General features: G+C 42.4%; 1 protein-coding gene across 4 annotated transcripts in view; it reads right to left on the minus strand.

The window, feature by feature from the left end:
* The window catches only part of tle2b (TLE family member 2, transcriptional corepressor b), a 73,724-nt gene that overhangs the window by 38,089 nt on the left and 17,021 nt on the right, over window positions 1-18,614 (minus strand). For all 4 annotated transcript variants that reach the window (XM_075485266.1, XM_075485265.1, XM_075485264.1 and 1 more), the window contains one exon: window positions 5,193-5,237. In XM_075485266.1, coding sequence (XP_075341381.1) covers window positions 5,193-5,237 — 45 coding nt within the window. The remainder of the gene's footprint in view (window positions 1-5,192; window positions 5,238-18,614) is intronic.

The raw sequence follows: 18,614 nt of genomic DNA on the forward strand, positions 1-18,614 counted from the left end.
AGGTTAAACTGTATGTTGGGCTATTCTGTTGCATTTCTGCAAGTTTAACTGGAAAGCTGAATAACAGCTTTATTTTCATTCGGCATTAAACTCTCTGTTTTGTCAATTTAGATGAACTATCATCGTTATGCGTCTCATCCACTGCCGTTTCCTCTTTTAGGTATAATGAAGACACAAAAGAGATTTCTCACAGGAAGACTGTACTGTGTACCTTACACCTCATGTCATCTAATCTTTATCTTTTTTTGGTGGCTCAGTGTCAGATCAAAGGTGAAAACTCACCCAGGCAGTTACTGAAATGCTGCCACCGTAACTTCCCTGCCAGCCCATGAATGTACCTAAAAAACTGTGTAGATGAACAGTTTGTGCGCTTGTATCACAAAACACAGGAAAAGACATATGCTCGCATTTCCAACTCCAAGGTAAACTGTTTAAGGCCATCCAGTGCAGTAAGATGCTGCATCATGCATCTAATCCATAAGCAAACGCATTTAATCTTTATACTTTAGCTTTTTTTTTGTAGTTTTTGAGATTTTTTTTCCTTTTCTTTTTTGTGGTGAGGCTAAGAGAGTTTAGCACTGTGGCCTCAACTCAAGAAGCTTTCCGGTTGGAATCTTGGTTGGGGCCTTTCTAAGTGGAGTCTTAACTTTCTCCCCCATGCATGCGTGCGTGTGTACTCCAGATTTCACCCACAGTCCAAAACCACACTTTGGCTTATTGGCGACTCTAAATCAACCGTTTGTGTCCGTGTTGGACGGGTGACCGGTTCAGGGTGTACCCTGCCTCTCGCCCTGTGGCAGCTGCAGTACGCTTCAGCGCTGCCGTAACCCTGGAGGATAAGGCGGTATGAAAAATGCATAGATAGTAGGAAGATAAGATATTCTACACATAGGTCTATCACTTTTGTTTTAGCTTCACACTTAAAAAGTGTGAAGATGTCATTTTCCAATACACTTTTCAAAACATTTAAAAGAATCTGGTTTCATTTACAATTTAGTAATCCCCTTAAATTAAATGTTCTATTTTGCTCATTTCTTAACTCGTTATCCCTGACGCTTTGTCTCTTTTTTTTTTTTTTTTTTTTTTAAAGATTCTATAAGCTTTCTCTACTGTGAAAAGAGAACTGGAAAGCATCTGGAGAGAGAAGGGGATAAAAGGGCCACGGACTGGGATACAAACCCTTTTGTGACGAGGACTGTCAGCCTCTGTACATGTGGGGCCTGATTAACCAACTAAGCTACCCTGCAACCCAACCTGAAGCTTTTGTTAAAAAGAAGCCTTCTGAAACCTGAAGGTTTACTAGAAAACTTAAAACTGCTCTCTATAACGTCTCATTTCTTGGCCTGCAAAGACACTACAAACATTAAATAACAAATATCAGGTGAGAGCTTAAACCTTCTGCTTCTTTGCCCTCATGTTCCACAATTTCCTTTAAAGGGTATTATTGTTCCAGTATCTTAAAAAAGGTTAATACTGACAAAAACCATCATTATGGTCATCGCTGTAACTTCCAAGAAAGGGCTGTGGTGTTGGCAGAGATACACAAATTTAGATGAAGTGGTCCTGAACCTAAAACAAAGGGAGATTGATGTATATTTTGAGATTAAGATCAGATCAGATTTATTGTCATGCATACACGCGATCTGTCAGTTATTTCAGTGGGTCTCAGCCGTCATCTCCTGCGCTCATGGTGCGCTGCAGGTATCGCAGTATGATAACAAACACGAGAGCCAAAGATGGCGAACCATGAAGGAAAAAGCCACGACCCCTACACAACGACGCTTGATCATTGATGTTTTGTCATGCTTCTGCCAGGACCGATGCTTCTCTGTTCGGGTGCTTTTCCAGCGTTCCCGCCTTCCCGCACCTTCAGATTCTATCGGCTGCTCTCAGTCTGAAGCCTTTGGCTTGCCGATAGCTCTTGCTTGACACGTGCCTGACAAAGCTTCCTCTCCTCTTCATCTCATCTGCCATTATCCTGCTGCGTTAATTAACTGCCAATGAAAAGGAACTTCAATCTAATCACTGCACACCTCCCAACCACAAAGCATCGCATCTGCACGCTCACCTGTGACAACAACTGGCAGCCCGCAGTGTATGGCTGATCAACAAAAACTATGAATATACATGTTGTGCATATGCACAGCACTGGGGACACGTGCAATAAGCGCACAGCCCTAGAAGTGTTATCTCAATGAATATAGAACAACCACAGAGAGTAGTGTGAAGCTCTTATAGCCTCCCACACTGCTCCAGGGGATTCACAGTATATATGAATATACAATATGATAATGGAAATGAACCGAGTGAGATAATGTGATGTGAGTGTGCACGCAGGTCACTGTATCCATACAGCTCAGAAAAGAAGGGGAGGAGATGTTATCTTTCTTGCGCCTTCATACTGTTCGGATATAATCATCACAGACAGGGAGGAACGTTGGGAAGAGGAGAGTGAACGAGAGGAAAGGGGCTGAAGATAAAGGGCAAGAAGGAAATTTAAAGAGATATAGAGAGGAGTAGAGCGAGACAGAGAGAGAGATGGGTAGAGAAAATAATCAAAAGCGGCTCAGAGGAAGGGTATGAAAGCAAGAGATGACTGTTGCAGCTCAATTAATGCCGGGACATGAGATGGCCCTGCCACTGATAATGACAGAGCGTGCTGAAGAAAGAGACGGGGAGGAGAGCGAGGCTATACGGTGATCTCAACAGGATGTTAGGAGAAGCTGGAGGGGGGAGACGGAGGAGGAGGAGGAAATAAGAGCAGATACTGTTAAATCTATTCATGATTCATTATTTCTCTCTACAGCTCAAAGCTCCTCTTCCTCCCTTTATGTCTCTCTCTGTCTGCGTGTCTCCCTTATTTCTGCCTCCCTCCATTGCTTTTCTTTTCTTGGCTCTCATTTCATCTCCAGCTCTTTTTCCCCCCTTCATCTGTTCTATGAGGTCTTTATCTGTCTCTTCTAAGGCTCTATCCTTCCTGTTTACCCTCTTCTCTTTCATCCGTTCAATTAATCTCTTTCCTTCCCATCCCCTCCATCTTTTTCAGTTTCTCCATCTCTCTCACTCTTAAATGTCTTTTTTCTCCACCCCGATCTCTACTTCTTGCACTGTTATTAGTCTTTTATTAAATCAAACAACCCCTCTCCACTTAGAACCACTTATTTTCCAACAACTTCCTTCTGTGCGCTGTCCTTGTCCTCCTTGTATCATTCTTTCCCTTTTTTTTTTTAAGACTTTTATCTAAAAAAACTCCCTCCCCGCCCTCTTCTTTTAATTCAATTTCAACTTTAGCTCCGGTTTGTTTTTATGTCTGTGATGCTTCCTTTTTAATGGCCGTCTCACTCGAATCTCTCCCACGTCCCTTTCTACTGTTCTTGTTTTCCTTTTTTCCAGACATCCCTTTTTTCACTCCCCACTGCACAGAAGAATACCTCTTCCACTCTTCCTCATATTCCCTCTGCTGGCTGCTCTTGGTTTCCAACATCAATCAGCTCTTTCATTTCTTTTTTTCTTCCTTTTTTGAACTCCTATTCGCCTGAATTTAGCTCTTTGGTCTCCTCCTGTCATCCTCACTATCTACACTTTTGCTCCCACTCTTCCCATTTTCCACCCTCACCCTTCACTTGGCCTCCTTCCCTCTGCCATCCTCCCCTCTTCCTCCTTCCCCAACTCCATCTCTCAGAGGTGAAGCCAGCACCCCAGTCCTCTTCTTCTTTTTGGCAACAAGAGCTGACAGTCCAACACTGCCTGGCTTTGCTGCCAGCCATCTCCCTCCCTCTGCGTCTCTTTATCTGTTCCCTTTCCTGCAGAGTCATAGTTTCTCTTTTTGTGATAAAAGTACAACTCAAACATTTGTTTAGTGCCAAAGTTTTTTTTCACAGGGGTTCATAAAAATGAGTCCTGAAGCTGAATTTGGATTCTGGTATAATGCAGAAAAAACACTGAAGTCTGCTTTGGTTTTTAAAAAAAAGAAAACATTCACTTCAACATCAGTCCAAGTCGTTGCAGAACAGCTAACTTTAATGAAGGCAAGCCTTAAGATTTATGATGGCGTCAAGGCAACTCACAAACATGTCATGTAAATGCTAGTTCGAGTAAAACGCATTGAATCCAAACAACTGCGGGATCCAGACTGATGGAATTGCGATATTGTGATGTAAAGCCTCAGGTAATGGTTTGTATAATATGTTTCATGTGATTATAAAGCTGTTACACCTAAAATAGACACAACCTCCCCGTACCTCCTTTTAGTGCAAGTATCGTTTTCCAACCCAAAGCACAGCCTAAGAGACAAGCTACAAGTATAAAAACTACTACTGATGCACGGCATCTCATGCCTTTTTTTTTTACTTTAATCCAATAGTTAAATGAAAGACAGGTTCAGCATTTTATCAGAGTGTAATGCAGTGTTACGGTCAGACGCCCCCCCTGGAAGACACTAACAGTACAACAGAAAAGTCAAAATCACTCATCTTTCCTCATACATAACTTCGAGAGCGGGCCAACTTAAGCCAGCAGTGGAATCTAAAGCTCTCTGGAGCCTGTGCTCAGTGTTTGGACAGAAACCCACTGTTTGATGTCTCAGTGCTATAATTACCTTGATAGCTAAATGACACAATGATTATGAGGTTAAAGTGCAGAGTGCAGAAGCTTTCATTTGAAGGCGTTTCACAGACCGTCTCAAACAATGAGCTGCTTTCTGAAGGTCTACGCCAAGAGCTCATTGTAAAATGTGAAAAATGAACCCCCTCTTGTCTCATCCTCCATGACGGCGTCTGACTCCACCTAAGAGAGCCAGTTAGCATGACAGATAGATAGATGCAGAAAGGGGAGGAGGGAGACACAGGCAGTCACCTTAAAGGAAATGCCATTCAACTGGATAATGATTCTGTCTATCTGCATGGAGGTCTATCAGCTAGAACAGGTTTCACATCAGCCTTTTCTTGTCGCTCTGCCTCGACATTAATCTGCCTGTCTGTCTGTATATGAGAGGACAAGCGACTATGACGTAAACCCACCGGCACCGAAACGTGTGCAATAATTGCAACCTTTTCCCGTTTAATAAAAGCAACATCTGCACAGAGAGCCAGAAACACACCAACACTTGTGCACAGAGACACCGCCTCCAAGTATACCAGCAGCGATCTGACAGCGTGAGGACATCCTAACACAGTGAACACCGACTTTCTTACCTGTTTGTGCATCTCAATGTTGAGCCCGTAGGACATTTCATAGTACTGTGGAGACAAAAACAAATTTCAGAATCATTGGCATTTTGTTCATGACACACATTAACATTCAGCTTTGAACAATATCTCACAATGAACATCTGTTGCTCAGCAAAGCCGCATATGTTGCTGTTTGTCACTGTGGTTTTAATGAAAGAAAGAAAGAAAAAGAGGGAAAAGATGGGAGAGACAGAAAGTGCGTGTGTGTGTGTGTGTGTGTGTGTGTGTGAGAAGTACAACAAGTGCGTGGGTCTGTGTCACGAGGTATTTACGTCTTGGCAAAACATTAGGTGGCTTCCCTGTCTCTGCATTGTTGGTGTATGTGTCAGGGCGTTTGACCATCATTGTATTTTCGTCGATACACAGCTGTCAAATGAGCACGAGCATGCGTGCGTGTTTACAGTTTGTTGCTTTTTCCACTGTCAGTGTGAGCGTAGGCGTGGCAGTGAACGCCTACCGCATACCTGGTGACAGAGTGATGAAGACTCCGAACCCTAACCCGAATAAGCTCCTTGTCCCCGTATCTGTGTCTATAATCCAGGCATGAAAAGAAAATCTGCCAAACATGTGCAGCATTAGCAGGAAGTCTGTGCCTGGATATTTTCAGCAAAAGTATTGTAATGCAAGATGTATATTCGCAAAAAACACAATGTTACTGGAATGCTATCACACCGGCCAAACCACATCTGAAGGCTCGTGTTGTGACCACATCTCAGCTCGCTATAAAGACTGTATAATGTTGCCTCATTCTCAAGAAGAAAAATCCACCCAAACAATTGTTACCTCACCCTCATGCTGCCAAATTCAGCACATGGGGCCTCTCCTGGTAACCTGATGTGCCAGATGGTTTGTTTCACAGAATCTTGGGTGCTGCTGGATGTTGATGCATGATGTTTGGAAAAGGGGGAGGCGGGCAGTCAAAACTGTGTTGGCATGTGACTGGATCAGTGCATCACAGTGTGGTAAGAGTTATCTTCGAGTTGATAAATAAAACTCTCACAGAAGCAAGTCAGGAGAGGAGCAATAACACCTTTTCTGGAGAGAAAAGCCCTCAGTGTCGTTTTCTTTTGACGAAGAAATACCTTTCGGTTCTGATATAACTGATATTATAGCAGCATTTACCCGGACAGCCACTGGTGTCGACTGTCACCAGACAAAGAAAAATCCCCCAGTAGCCGCTCGTAAAGGTCGCAGATCAGTCCAAACAACTGCGGTCGCAGGCACATAGTTTAAAGCCTTGCAAGGTGAATGTCTTGGAACCCATAAAACAGCAATACTTTCCCTAACAAAAGGGACAAAGATAGTGACTCACGTATGGCATCATCCATGTGACTGACTAAACAGTCAGAATGATTAATCATTGAACCAACTGTAAGAAATTTAAGAAAAGGAAAGAAAGAAAAAACAAAAACCTGCCAATTCACTGGTTCCAGCACCACAACCTGGTTTTCCACAGTAATCATTTTAGGGTTATTCTCAATACAAAATTATCCAAGATTATTAAACTAAACTGAATTCTAAAATGGTCTAAATGATTCAGATGGTTTACGAACTTTCAGTTAAGTTAAGAATGAGCCGACTTCAGCTTCAGGAAACACTGCTTCACTGCAGTTTACAGAGAAAATTATTCACTGACAGAAGACTGATTAGCTGAGAAATAATCACAAGTTGTTGCCCTAATCCAGGTAATGCATCCACATCACATGTTAATACGCACTGTTAAGTGGAGTTAGTAACTCAACATATCCCTTTCAAGCATGTTGTGCTCCTGTTAGAACCGGATTGTGTACCTGTGTATTATGCACCTGTGTGTGTGTGTTTATGCTAAATGCTGCATGCTACCACCACAGCACGCATGTACTTCCTAAATGTGTGGTTGTCTCCCTTCTGTGTGTGCATCAGTAATGTTCTAGCAGGCGAGTGGCACACAGACAGCGAGGATTCGTCATGGTGACAAAGGCATCCTCTGCCACAGGATGGGCAAAGCTCTGACTGATGAGAGTGAGACATGGCTCTCCCTCCCTCCCTCTCTGTATTCTCCTGCTCATTTTCACTCGAGCACTCTCTTCTCTCCATTTATTCCCCGCCTCATTCAGTCCCTCCCTCGCACTGCAATCTCTATCTTTCAGGGGCTGTCGGGCTGTCAGGCAGCCGCCCCCCTCCTGCGTCTCTCTAGTTATTCCCTTCCTTCTTTTTCTGGCTGTGAGGTGCTCTTTCATTCTCCTCTCCTGCTCCTTTTAAGTAATTTTCTGTAATTCCAATTTTCTATCCGCATGTAACCTTGCATTTGACTTTGAATTCAAGTTCACTTTACTGTCATGAACATAATTAAGCACAACTTATCATATTTATGTACGAGGTCAACAATACATTGAAAAAGATTATTTCCGGATTGCTACATTATACATAAAAGGCCAAATAAATCAAATACAGAATAAAAAAAGGAATTTGAAGAAGCTCGATACATTTTCATGTGAAGGTTTCGCTACTTTTTCCCTTCAGGCTTCGACACGCTCTGACATATTTCACTGCTTCAGTGGCAATGTCAGGTATTTATTCAAATAAAAAGTCAAACACAGCGGACTGAGTTTCCGGTATTTGACCGTAGCTTTGAAAAATGGAACAAAAAGAACAACCAAACAAAGAACCCGCCACCAACTAACCAACATTTATACGATTAATAATACCTTCTGAAATATTTCCTCTTTCATTCACTGATAAAGACTTTCAGGAGTCACACTGACATCCCTTCCATATTTGGATGTATGCAAAAAAGGTTCTGATAATGATGGCTTTAAGTTATTTTTTATTTAATTCATATAAAGTCAGTGTTATCCATTTTTTTAAATTGGAACTTTTGAATATGTAAAACTGAAATGAAAAAAAAAAAAAATTGTTGGCAAATGACTCAAATGCCGTTTCGTGGACAGCTGCCAGCTATTCTTTCCTTATTCCTGGATCAATTCAGCAGGCAAATGGTTTCCATTTGAATTTGGAGGCTTGTGCTGTGAACCCACAGCTTATGGTCACAGGAGCTCTGCATGCAAATGAAACAGTTTGCATCCAAAGACCATTCCATCAGAAGCGCTCTGGGTGTTTTGTGCAGTAAGTATAGAGAGGACTTGGAGTGGCTCGTGATGTGAGGGATGCAACGTCATCTGTAAAACACGAGGAGGCAGTGTGAGAGGATGAGGATGAGCGTGGCCTCCAGTGGCCCTGCTTTAGTGGTGTTTTACTGATGATGTGCCAGAGGACAGCAGCAACTGGATGAATTGTGCAGTGTTTAGGCATATACCCTCTACTAAGATTCTGTTAAATGCAGCAAAGAAGACTTTAATGGCATCCGCGGTGTTAAGCGGCAGTCAAGTCAATCACTTGAGCTAAAAACGGTTTAACTTGATGATGGTGAAACTAAGGAGAGCGGCAGTAAAGGCCTGGCAAAGTGAGCCGGTGGAGGAAGCCCATTCCTCTGTGATGTGCCTGTATTTTGTAGCCACCTGCCAAGAATTTGCAAGAGTATTAAATGTATTAACTTTATGGCTGGGTGAAAGTGTCCATTCGAGCCCTGAAAAAGAAGGTTCTACCCGCCATAAACATCCTTTACATCCCCGCTTGGATGTAAATACCCTTAAAGCCGAATGTCCGCTCTTTAAACCCATATTCATTATTTTGTTGTTACTTAAAAATGTTTTGGTAAACAGCTAAAATAATTAAAATTGAGTCCAATTATTTCCAGAGCTAACTCTGCCCGCTCGGGGGCCTCCACTGGATGTGTTAATTATTACTTGTTTATCTGAAGCAATGACGGATGCGGAGTGACATCATTAGCACTTGGAGAAGAGGTTGTGCTGGATGAGAAGTGTGCGTCTCTCTGGAAGGAGAAACCACAACAAGTGCCGGTTCCTTTAAACCGCGACCCATAATCTTAGCCTCGTTGCTTTTGTGTTTAGCCGTGACCTCGGTTTTACGTAGGGAAAAGCAGGCGAGTGTATCACTCACCGTGTGCTGTGAATTTTCTCCTACTCCCTCCTTTTGACACTGAAAATGTCTCTCTAGCCAATTATTCTCTCTTTTTCCCCCCTTTCTGTCCTCTCTCAATGTCTCTTTTAAGAGCCTCTTGTTTTGAACCCATCTGCAGCATCTTTTTTTGTCTCTGCCCCTTACAGTCTACTTTCTGGTTCTTGCTTCACCCTTTTAGCTATTTCCATTAATCTTGTTCTCTTTTATGCTCCGTCTCGGTTTAATGCCTTCTCTTACTCTACTGCCATTTTCTACTTGGCTCCCTCACTTCTCTCAGATCCTTGTCAAGCGCTGTATCTGTATTTTCTCTTTTCTCTCCCCTCATCAAGCTCACCTCCGCTGTGTGTTTAGTTCTCCTTTCTTTCCAATTCTCTCATGGACAGACTGGCAAAAAAAAGAAAAAACTGTTTTCATGCAGACAAAAACACATGCGATCTTTGAATCTCTTTTCACATGGAAAAATGCACGTGCGTCACACAGGCAGACACGCAACTGAAAACACACACAAGAGTAAACATACTCGAGTAGCTCTTTGTGCCTCCAGCGCTGCCTTTCCTCCTGCCCTCTCAACATGAAAGACATGACATCTCTCTTTGTTCTCCCTCTCCCTTTCTCACCATCTCTCATCGGCCTCTCTCCTCACCTCTCCATCACTGCACCTTTCCTTGGCCCTCCCAGTCTTTTTAGCTCAGTTCCTTGTCTGTCTCGCCTTATTTATTCTCCCTCTGTCGAGGCCATCAGCCTCTCCACCTCTCAGCCATTACTCTGCATTTCTCATCTCTCCCCTCACACCTCCATCCTCCTTCACATCCTCTTTTTCACGTGATGGCTCAATTTTCCCGACTGCACCTACAGTTGACTGCAACAAAACCAAAATCTCCAGTATTAGAACACAACTGTGTGAGTAACATTGCTCACTTGAGCAGCTGAGAAATGTAGTGGATGACTATACAGTTGAATGTATACGTTTAGGGAACGCCCTTTAACATTGTACTAAGGATGAATTTTCTTTGGACAATAAAGCTAATCTAATCTAATCTAATCTAATCTAATCTAAGCAATCCAAACAGAACTCTGTCTGCTCCACAAGATGTTCCCATCATAAGGATGAGGTAGAGTCTTTCTGGAAGTAAGTACTATAAACTTTGACAACAATCACTAAAAGCATTTTTAAAGAAAAAAATGTGAGCGGCACTTAATAGAAATAACACTTGAAATTCTTTTCACATGTGGGTGGAGAATTTCCACTTTCGTGCAGGTGGTTTTACAGTAAACAGAGCACAGACAGAACGAGGGATGGGTCAGCAACTCCCTGTTGCAGGGATGATCCAAATGATGGGAAGCATTCCAAGAAAAAAAAAAAAAAAGAAAAAAAAGGAAAATAATCCAATAAACACCAAGCTGCTGGAGTGGCTCTCACAGTCCTCCGATATTAATATTTGCACTTCAAAAATCAACATGAAAGATTTTGCCCCACGTATCCGAACTTTTGCATACAACCAGCACAGCACAGCAAAGCATCAGAGGAATGTAATGAAGGTCTGATGGGAACACTGCTCCACAAAGCCAGAGGCAGAGCAAGAGGGCCAGAGCTGAGGAGTCCTGAATACCACTGTACATTCTGAAAGTCAGCAGGCTGAAAGGAAAGGTGTTCAGTTCACTTTTGTCAAAGCTTTGGAAACTGTTGATTTAAAATTCCGCTCATATCACTGCATTTCACAGTCATCTTCAGCTATGTACCACTAAGATCAGGAGGGGGGTAAAAGGCAAGAGAAAAGCTTCAGCCAATGCCACCTTGAATTCCTGTCAGGCTCTGACGACACAGTACTTTACTTGAGTGCTTCCATTTTGCTGCTGCTCTGTATTTCTGCCGCACTTTGAGAAAATATGTAAAAAGGAGGAACTATGTAACGCTATACTTTAATTGTGCCAGCATACAGCATTAACATTATGAGCTCTAAGCATTTAATAAATGGTTAAGAGACACTTTAGATCAAGTGCAAATCCAGCGGACGCCAATATGTGGAGATGAAAATGAACTGAACAGAATAAAACTAACTTGCTTGTAGCTCCGATTCTTGTTATAAACTGTTTTCTACGTCCTTGTTCGTGTTAAATGAAGGTTGCGTTACAAGAAAGTTTACAACTTTTTACTCTGAAAAATTCGTAGCATACAGCACGTGGCATGTCTTCACAGATCAACATGTGAAGGCGGTTTACAGGATTCAAAAACACTCAAACACACTCCGGTGTAAATGACACATAAGTGTGTAACGTAATTTTATCCACCAATAAAATACTGCCAGGACTGAAAGCTGAGTTGATCAGTTTAAAATACACAACACAGATACTCAGATAAAAGGCAGCAGGATTTATCATTAGAAAACTACGATTTTAATGGGCTACGATCCACAGTTACAACATCACTAAGAAGTTCCAATAGTAAAATGTTCCACCAACACATAAACCCTTTACTGTACAAGCAGTTGGCACAGTGATGGCTTCCTTAGAGGAGGCAGAAACAGCAGACTGAGTGAGGGAAATGTAGTAACAGTTGTCCTGTGGGAGTAGGCCTGACAGCAGTGAAGTGACTATTGTCCTGTTTGTGCCATCTGCAACGGCACTTCAACAACAACACACTGCGAGTCTGGTCTGCTGAAACAGAATCAGTCAAAACTCGCAACTGATTTCTTTCCGAATTATTTTCTACTCCAACATTGCGCACTATAGACTTCTACTAATATTTTGGTGATAAATACAGTCAGCCACTTCACAAACGTGTTCAAACAGAGTCGAAAAAAACCTAAACAGATTAAATAATAGGTCACATTACAATATGGCACTGCATAGTCCCCTACATTAGGTTACGTAAACAGCTGCACGAGTCTGCTCTATGACTAATAACAGTTTGCTCTGCACAGCTGAAACTGTAGAGCTCCTCTATGTGTTTTGTCTGTTGTAGCCTCTTTTTAACAGATTCATTCTATCCTGCTCGCCTAGCCTCCGATTAAACCCCCACTGCCTGCTTCTCTGCCTTATAAAACCCCTCAGTTGTGTCACTGCGGTCTCATTCAGCATTCTGTGAAAGATCTATGGTCTATGTGAGTTTTGAGTATGTGTGTGCAGCAGACGGCGAGGCACGGGTGATGGATGCGTGCGTGCGTGTGTCTAAGTATGTGTGTGATGTGTTGAGCCTAACAGAGGGGCCTTAATGCCAGCTGGGCTGATGTCACATACCGAGAACGACCAGACAAAAACCAAAGGAACAGAACGTGTGTGTGTGTGTGTGTGTGTGTGTGTGTGTGTGTGTGTGCGCTGAGGTGTCCTTTGTGCACGCGTGTTTTTCATTTTCTAATCTGAAATGAGAGAAGACATCAGTGATGTCAGGTATGACTGATTTAGTAAATGCATGTGGAAGATTGTGTCATCAATGTTCAATGTGTTATTTGTCCACTAAAGGAAAAACAGACAAATCTCAGATCAAGTTGGTGGCAGAGAAAATATCAACAAGACCCAAAATATTATGAACAAAGGCTTGGAGCGCCTCAGTGGAAAAGATACTCATTCAAAGTTAGAAAAGGCCAGAGGATAATAAGTGATAATAAGTAGACCTGAAAGAGACACTTTGAGCAGCTAATATTACAACTATGAGCTCTGCGTGTAAAGTGTTCACGCTTCAACATGAAGACAAATATATTATTGACTGAACTGAGACACATACCAGCCAAAATGAATTTGATCAGTATAATGTGATATCAAAGGTCTAGAGAAGGAAAAAATATATATATTTTGTTCTTTTTTTAGTTTAAAAATGTGCAGTTCTATTTGTACAAAACTTAAAGGAATAAAATATTTGGAGCTTTAAACACTTTTTCCAATAGAGACTTTATGAATTTTTGTCTTTTTCAGGGTCATTATCAGCTCTACATCTTTTGCTTTTTGGCTCGTCGTGTCAGTTCCGCAGGATACTTTAGATAAACGAGGCTGCGGTGTAACTCTTGAGTATCTGATCGTGCTGCAGCGTTCCACTCTTCTGAACATGCCTCACATCTAACGTCTATCTGCGACTAATACGTACACACTGCTCTGTCATCATCACGGCAAAACAGACCAAGAGCATTCCAGCATCTCTTTCAACGAGCTGCTGAGCTCTACTGCTTCCTGTTTCTGTCTTCTCTCACTCCTGTGTTTCCCTCCTCCTTTACGCTCCTTCATTCTTCAGGGAGTATTTGCTCTCTCGTATACCCCCCCCCCCCCCCACCCCCCCCCCATCCCTCCCTCCACCTTCATGGTGTTGAGAGAGCGTAAGGCGATGGTGCCAGTCTCTCTCTTTCCGTCTCCTCCATGCGTTCTGCAAAGAATGCTGGCAGATTTTAAAATAAGCTTTAAGGAAGTGGGTCTAATCCAAGGTGATTTATCTAAATGGGACATTCATGTATGTGTGTGTATGTGTGTGCGTGTGAGCAGCTTACAGGCATGTGTTTACTCCAGCATGTGGGTGGGTGTGTGAGCTTTAACAAAAGCATTGTTCATAGATGTCTCTCGGGTGAAGTTGTCTCTTTCATCTGCCCACCCACACACTTAGACACATACTGTACCCACAGTGCTAAAGTGGACGCATTTTAGTTCAATTCAGGCCCTAAATTTTCATTCCGGGATTGGACCAGAAGGAAGGTTAATCTGCTGTGTGGTTGACACAAAGTTAAAAAAAAAAAAAAAAAAAACACCTGCTCTGTGATTGGTTATGACATTTAAGCCCATATGACCAAACGATTACAGGCACACATCAAATTTACTTTGCAAATGAAAACTATTGCATAATCTAAGAGGAGTTCATGTGTTGTTGGTTCAGGTTGTCACAGACTAAATTTTTTGGGTTGGTAGTCGGACAAAGGGAGCAGTGCGATGGTGTGACTCCGAGGTCCAAGACCATCTTATTGCATTTTTAGACCTAATTTCTTTTAGATGGGTGCTGTGACCTGATATTTGTGCTTCATTCAGTTTTTCAGACATGTTTAGGCCACTCCGCAAGAGAAAAGCTGGTTGAAAAAAAAAATTTGAATAAAAATAGCTGCATTCAAAGGTTTTCCAGTAGCTCAGGGCTTGTGGAGAGTAATTTCCTTCCTCAGCAACAACCAGGGTTAATAAAGTTCTGGGGGAGACATTTTACCCTGCTTTGGTGAGGAGGGAGATACTTTAGAGATTACCATGAACCTTTAGGGTGGGGCTGAGCTTTTCTCATTGCTCAAGTACTCCCAGTATTTTATTTCGGCCTCTCTATCTCAGTTATCAAACTATTTATTTCCATCATAGCTCATGAGAGCTAAACTGCCATGCTACTTAGAACTTTACCATTACTAGCATGGCAGGGGCAGTTGTTACTAGTTGTAAACACAAAATTCAAAGTCAGACCTTTGTGCCCACTGGGGGAGAGGCACCAGCTGCCGTGATGGAGCGAACTGGAGAATGAATGTCGACAAGCGGTGGCTTTGATGACAACAAAGCAGTCGTGGAATAAAACATTATTTATCATCTAAAGCACAAACCGAAACACCCACAACACTGTAAAAGACATCAACAGGTATTCAGTGAGCTGATGCCAATAAGGAGCACTTCATCATTTCACCACCTTGTCTGTGCAGCTCGCCGTGTTTAGCACTGCGGTGCTGACACTGCAGCAAGGAGGGGTGTTGCTTTTACACTTCGACTGCCTTAACATGCCCAATTAATCCGATCCTTAGTCCTCAATGCAAAAGACAGAGGGCCGAAATGATCTCTAAAAAAAGTCACAGGGTGATCACGTATCAGGTGCATTTGGTCAAAATGTTCCTTCAACGCAGAACTGACACGTTTGACTGCCACGTAATGCCCAGAGCCTCATCGCTTGTCTGGCAATGAAATAAATCACAGCACATTAGTGCCCATCCAACTGATCCAATCTAGCGCCAACCCAGGTGATATTAACAAGTCCTCTGATTGATGTGGTCGCATAGGCAGCTTGTAATATAGCTGTCCTGTAACAAAAGCAGCAGGAGCAAAGTATGACTCATACAAGCATTTCCACATCAGAGCAGATGTCAACCCAAGTGTTCTTTGCCACACAATTCTAAATCAGGGGGTAGGAAGGGGGATTAGAAGGCGTGCACCTTCAATCATTCAAGCATTCATGGTTTAAGTTCAAGATCTCATAAAGACATTTGTGGCCTGAGCATTTACCACGTTGGGATTGATCTTAATACATTTACGACAATATTTCAAATTAAGGCTTGATTTAATATGAGCACCCAACATTGCAACATAATCCACAATACTTAACAAACAATAAGAAAAATCAGAGAAGGTCACGGTTTATAATAAATGTAGTTAACTACATAGGAGGTCATGTTAGAAGGCTCTGATTTCTATAGCATGCCATGACCAAATTTGCAGTAATTCAGCCTCTGCAGCTTCTCTTGCAACTAGTTTCATCAGAGCGAGGATCAGAGCAACTGGCCAGCGCAAAACTCCAATTTGAAGGGTTTATTATTTATAAATACATGCATATAGCATGTTCTCTGCAGGAGATTCAGTCCATCTTTACGAATACTTTGTTTTTTCTCCTCCAGACAGTTCAGACAGGTTTAAGACTCTTAAAACAGAGTCAATCCTTCCCTACATCTGGCCATACTTAAATCCCCTGGCCATCTCCCACTAACGGCTGGCAGAGCAGCATTTAGCTTAGCAAGAAGCAATCCCTGTTCAGATTCCGTCCCCTTCTGTCCTGCTATCTTACATCAGTTTGATTTCTTCCCCCCCATCTTTTGTTTTATCATAATCAAGAACAAAAATGTGTCTTTTTGTCTCTGCATTTTCTTCTCTCCCACTCTTTGCCAACGTCATTTTTTTTCCCCCTCACAAATGTTCTGCTGTCCATGTCAGTGCCCTTGCGGAGCCCCTCTTTCATATGTCTTTCATCTGCTTTTTTTTTCTTCTTCTGAGCAACCCCCACTCACAACGCTACCACACACATCCCTTTCCTAAACAGTCTGTGACTGTAATGTTGCTGAAGAGAGCACAGTGTGTCAGCCTGAATCAGACAGATGAGCTGGGAGAAGAGTAAGAGGCTGAGAGTGCAGCATTAATCCACACACACACTTCATCCCTGCCTGAGGGGCCACACGGGGAGACAACACACACATACACACACATACAGACTGTCCCATTGTTCTAAGAAATGACCACAGACTGAATGACGCAGCACTGTGGTACTTAGAAAAAAAAAAAAAAAAGTTAATGTCAGCATTTTACCAAATTAATTACGTAGGAAATGCATACTGCTACAGATGCAAATAAACCAAAAAAAAAGCTTTTGTATTGTCCGTGTAAGCTGCTGTTTTGGTAAACATACCCAAGTTAGGCCCACGAAATCAGGGTTTTTATTTGTGTCACTTTGCCTTTTGGTCTCTAAGATAGAACATGTAGAATTCCCAGCTGCCGTTGAACATATAACAACAGCGAAATGAGGAAGCAAGAGACAGAAAGTGATCTGCAACTGAACAAACCAATAAATCAGAGAAGTAAAACAACTGCTTCCCAGGCAGCATCGTTCTAAAGTGAAAATAAACACGTCCACTCCTCCACTCAACCACGTGCGAAGTTTCTGGTGCGGCGGATTTGGTGAAAGTCCAAATGTGTGTTTTAGAGATGCATCAGTTTTAAGTGATCGCCATGTTTTTAGAGGTCTCACAAATGGTGTAGTCACTGAAGGGATATCCAGTTGTTCCTGAAGTGGGGTTACTTACTAGTAGTCAGTGTCTTACTTGCAGTAGGCAACAGTCAGAGCGCTCTCAGTTTGGAGAATCTGAGGGATTCCTAACAGGTAGCAAAAAGCTACTCAGGAGGGGCTCAAAAAAATATCCCCCTTACTGGTGTGTACATATCCCAAAACAGATAAAGTAGAAACTCACTAATGGTGGCCCGGCTTTGATTCATTTTAAGTCAAACTTCGACTATTTTGTGAATCAATTTTACAACGAGCTGGTAGGTGAAGACACGCGTGCATTAGAGATTATGCAAACATCTAATTACTTTATGTGCTGTACAAACATCAATCCACTCTCTCTACCCCCTTCATCTTGTACAGGGTTGTGGTGTGTGTGTGTGTGTGTGTGTGTGTGTGTGTGTGTGTGTGTGTGTGTGTGTGTGGAAAGCTGCAGGCAGGAAATAGGGAACACCTGAGCATTTCGCCAATCCATCACAACAATGCCCACTCATTCTAAAACCTTCCATCAATTTAGAAAACCAAATCAACCTTACATGCATGTCTTTGACCTGTACGAGGAAGTCGTAGTACCAGGAGAAAACACAATAAACAGTATAAACAAATCTTGTTTCCGTATAGTTAGATCCTGAACAAAGTCGTGAAATGTTTGTCTGACTATTAGCGACTAACAGGTGATCTCTTGGTCATTATGACAATGTGGCTGAAAGAGAAGAGCTCTCTCAGGACGTTTCCATGTTGCAAAGACAGCCTGGTATCGACACTCATCACTGCCTGCTTGATATTTGATGCTTTATAAATTTCACGAAAAGCACGACAGCTCTGTCAGAACATACGCTATCCAACATATCCAGGGTTTGAGTCATCCTTATTTCGTATTATGAATTTTAATGCAAAAATATTTTTGACTCGTGCCAGCAGCTTGGCCTTTCATTAACAGAGGACCCCTGTAGCTCCTCTGTACCTCACTAAAACACAGACGCACAACACAGTGATGGAGAGGCCACCTAATGCAACTTCCGACTGTGAGCTGTCACCCTCCAGCGGACGTGTCTTTTTTATACACTGTGTTGAAGGGGCCAGGCACTCTACTCCCTGTTTAGAGTTTTGTCTTGAGTTCAACACTAAGGATGAGAGGACAGCTGGAGAACAGGACCTTTTTGGTTTTTGCTTGAGATTAAAGCCATTAATTCAGAAAATATGGACAGAAATTGATTATACATTTGACCATAAAGCCTTCAGTCATAAAACCACAATCAATAATTTTTAGACCTTAGAGCAACAAGTACGAACACCACAAAGTCTAGCCAGGTGGAAGAGACTCGGGACCAAATATCTAACTTTTATATTACGAAGAGGGTTTTATGATTAAAATCTGTCTTTTTTCACATCACACTGAGCCTCGTGCTTACGCAGCTCGTCTTTGTAAGTATCAAGCTCAGGCTAGCAGGGGTGACCACAGCTCTCCAGGCAGCAGTCTAACTTGCACTTTGTGTTGGCATGTGACCGACACATCTACACCCCCTCATTAGCCAGGGCTACAATGCAACCTTATTTAAAAACACACAGAGGAATTCCAGGAGAGCAGTGCAATCTGAGAGCCATGA

Source organism: Odontesthes bonariensis, chromosome 15 (assembly GCF_027942865.1).
Source record: "Odontesthes bonariensis isolate fOdoBon6 chromosome 15, fOdoBon6.hap1, whole genome shotgun sequence".
Taxonomy (NCBI): domain Eukaryota; kingdom Metazoa; phylum Chordata; class Actinopteri; order Atheriniformes; family Atherinopsidae; genus Odontesthes; species Odontesthes bonariensis.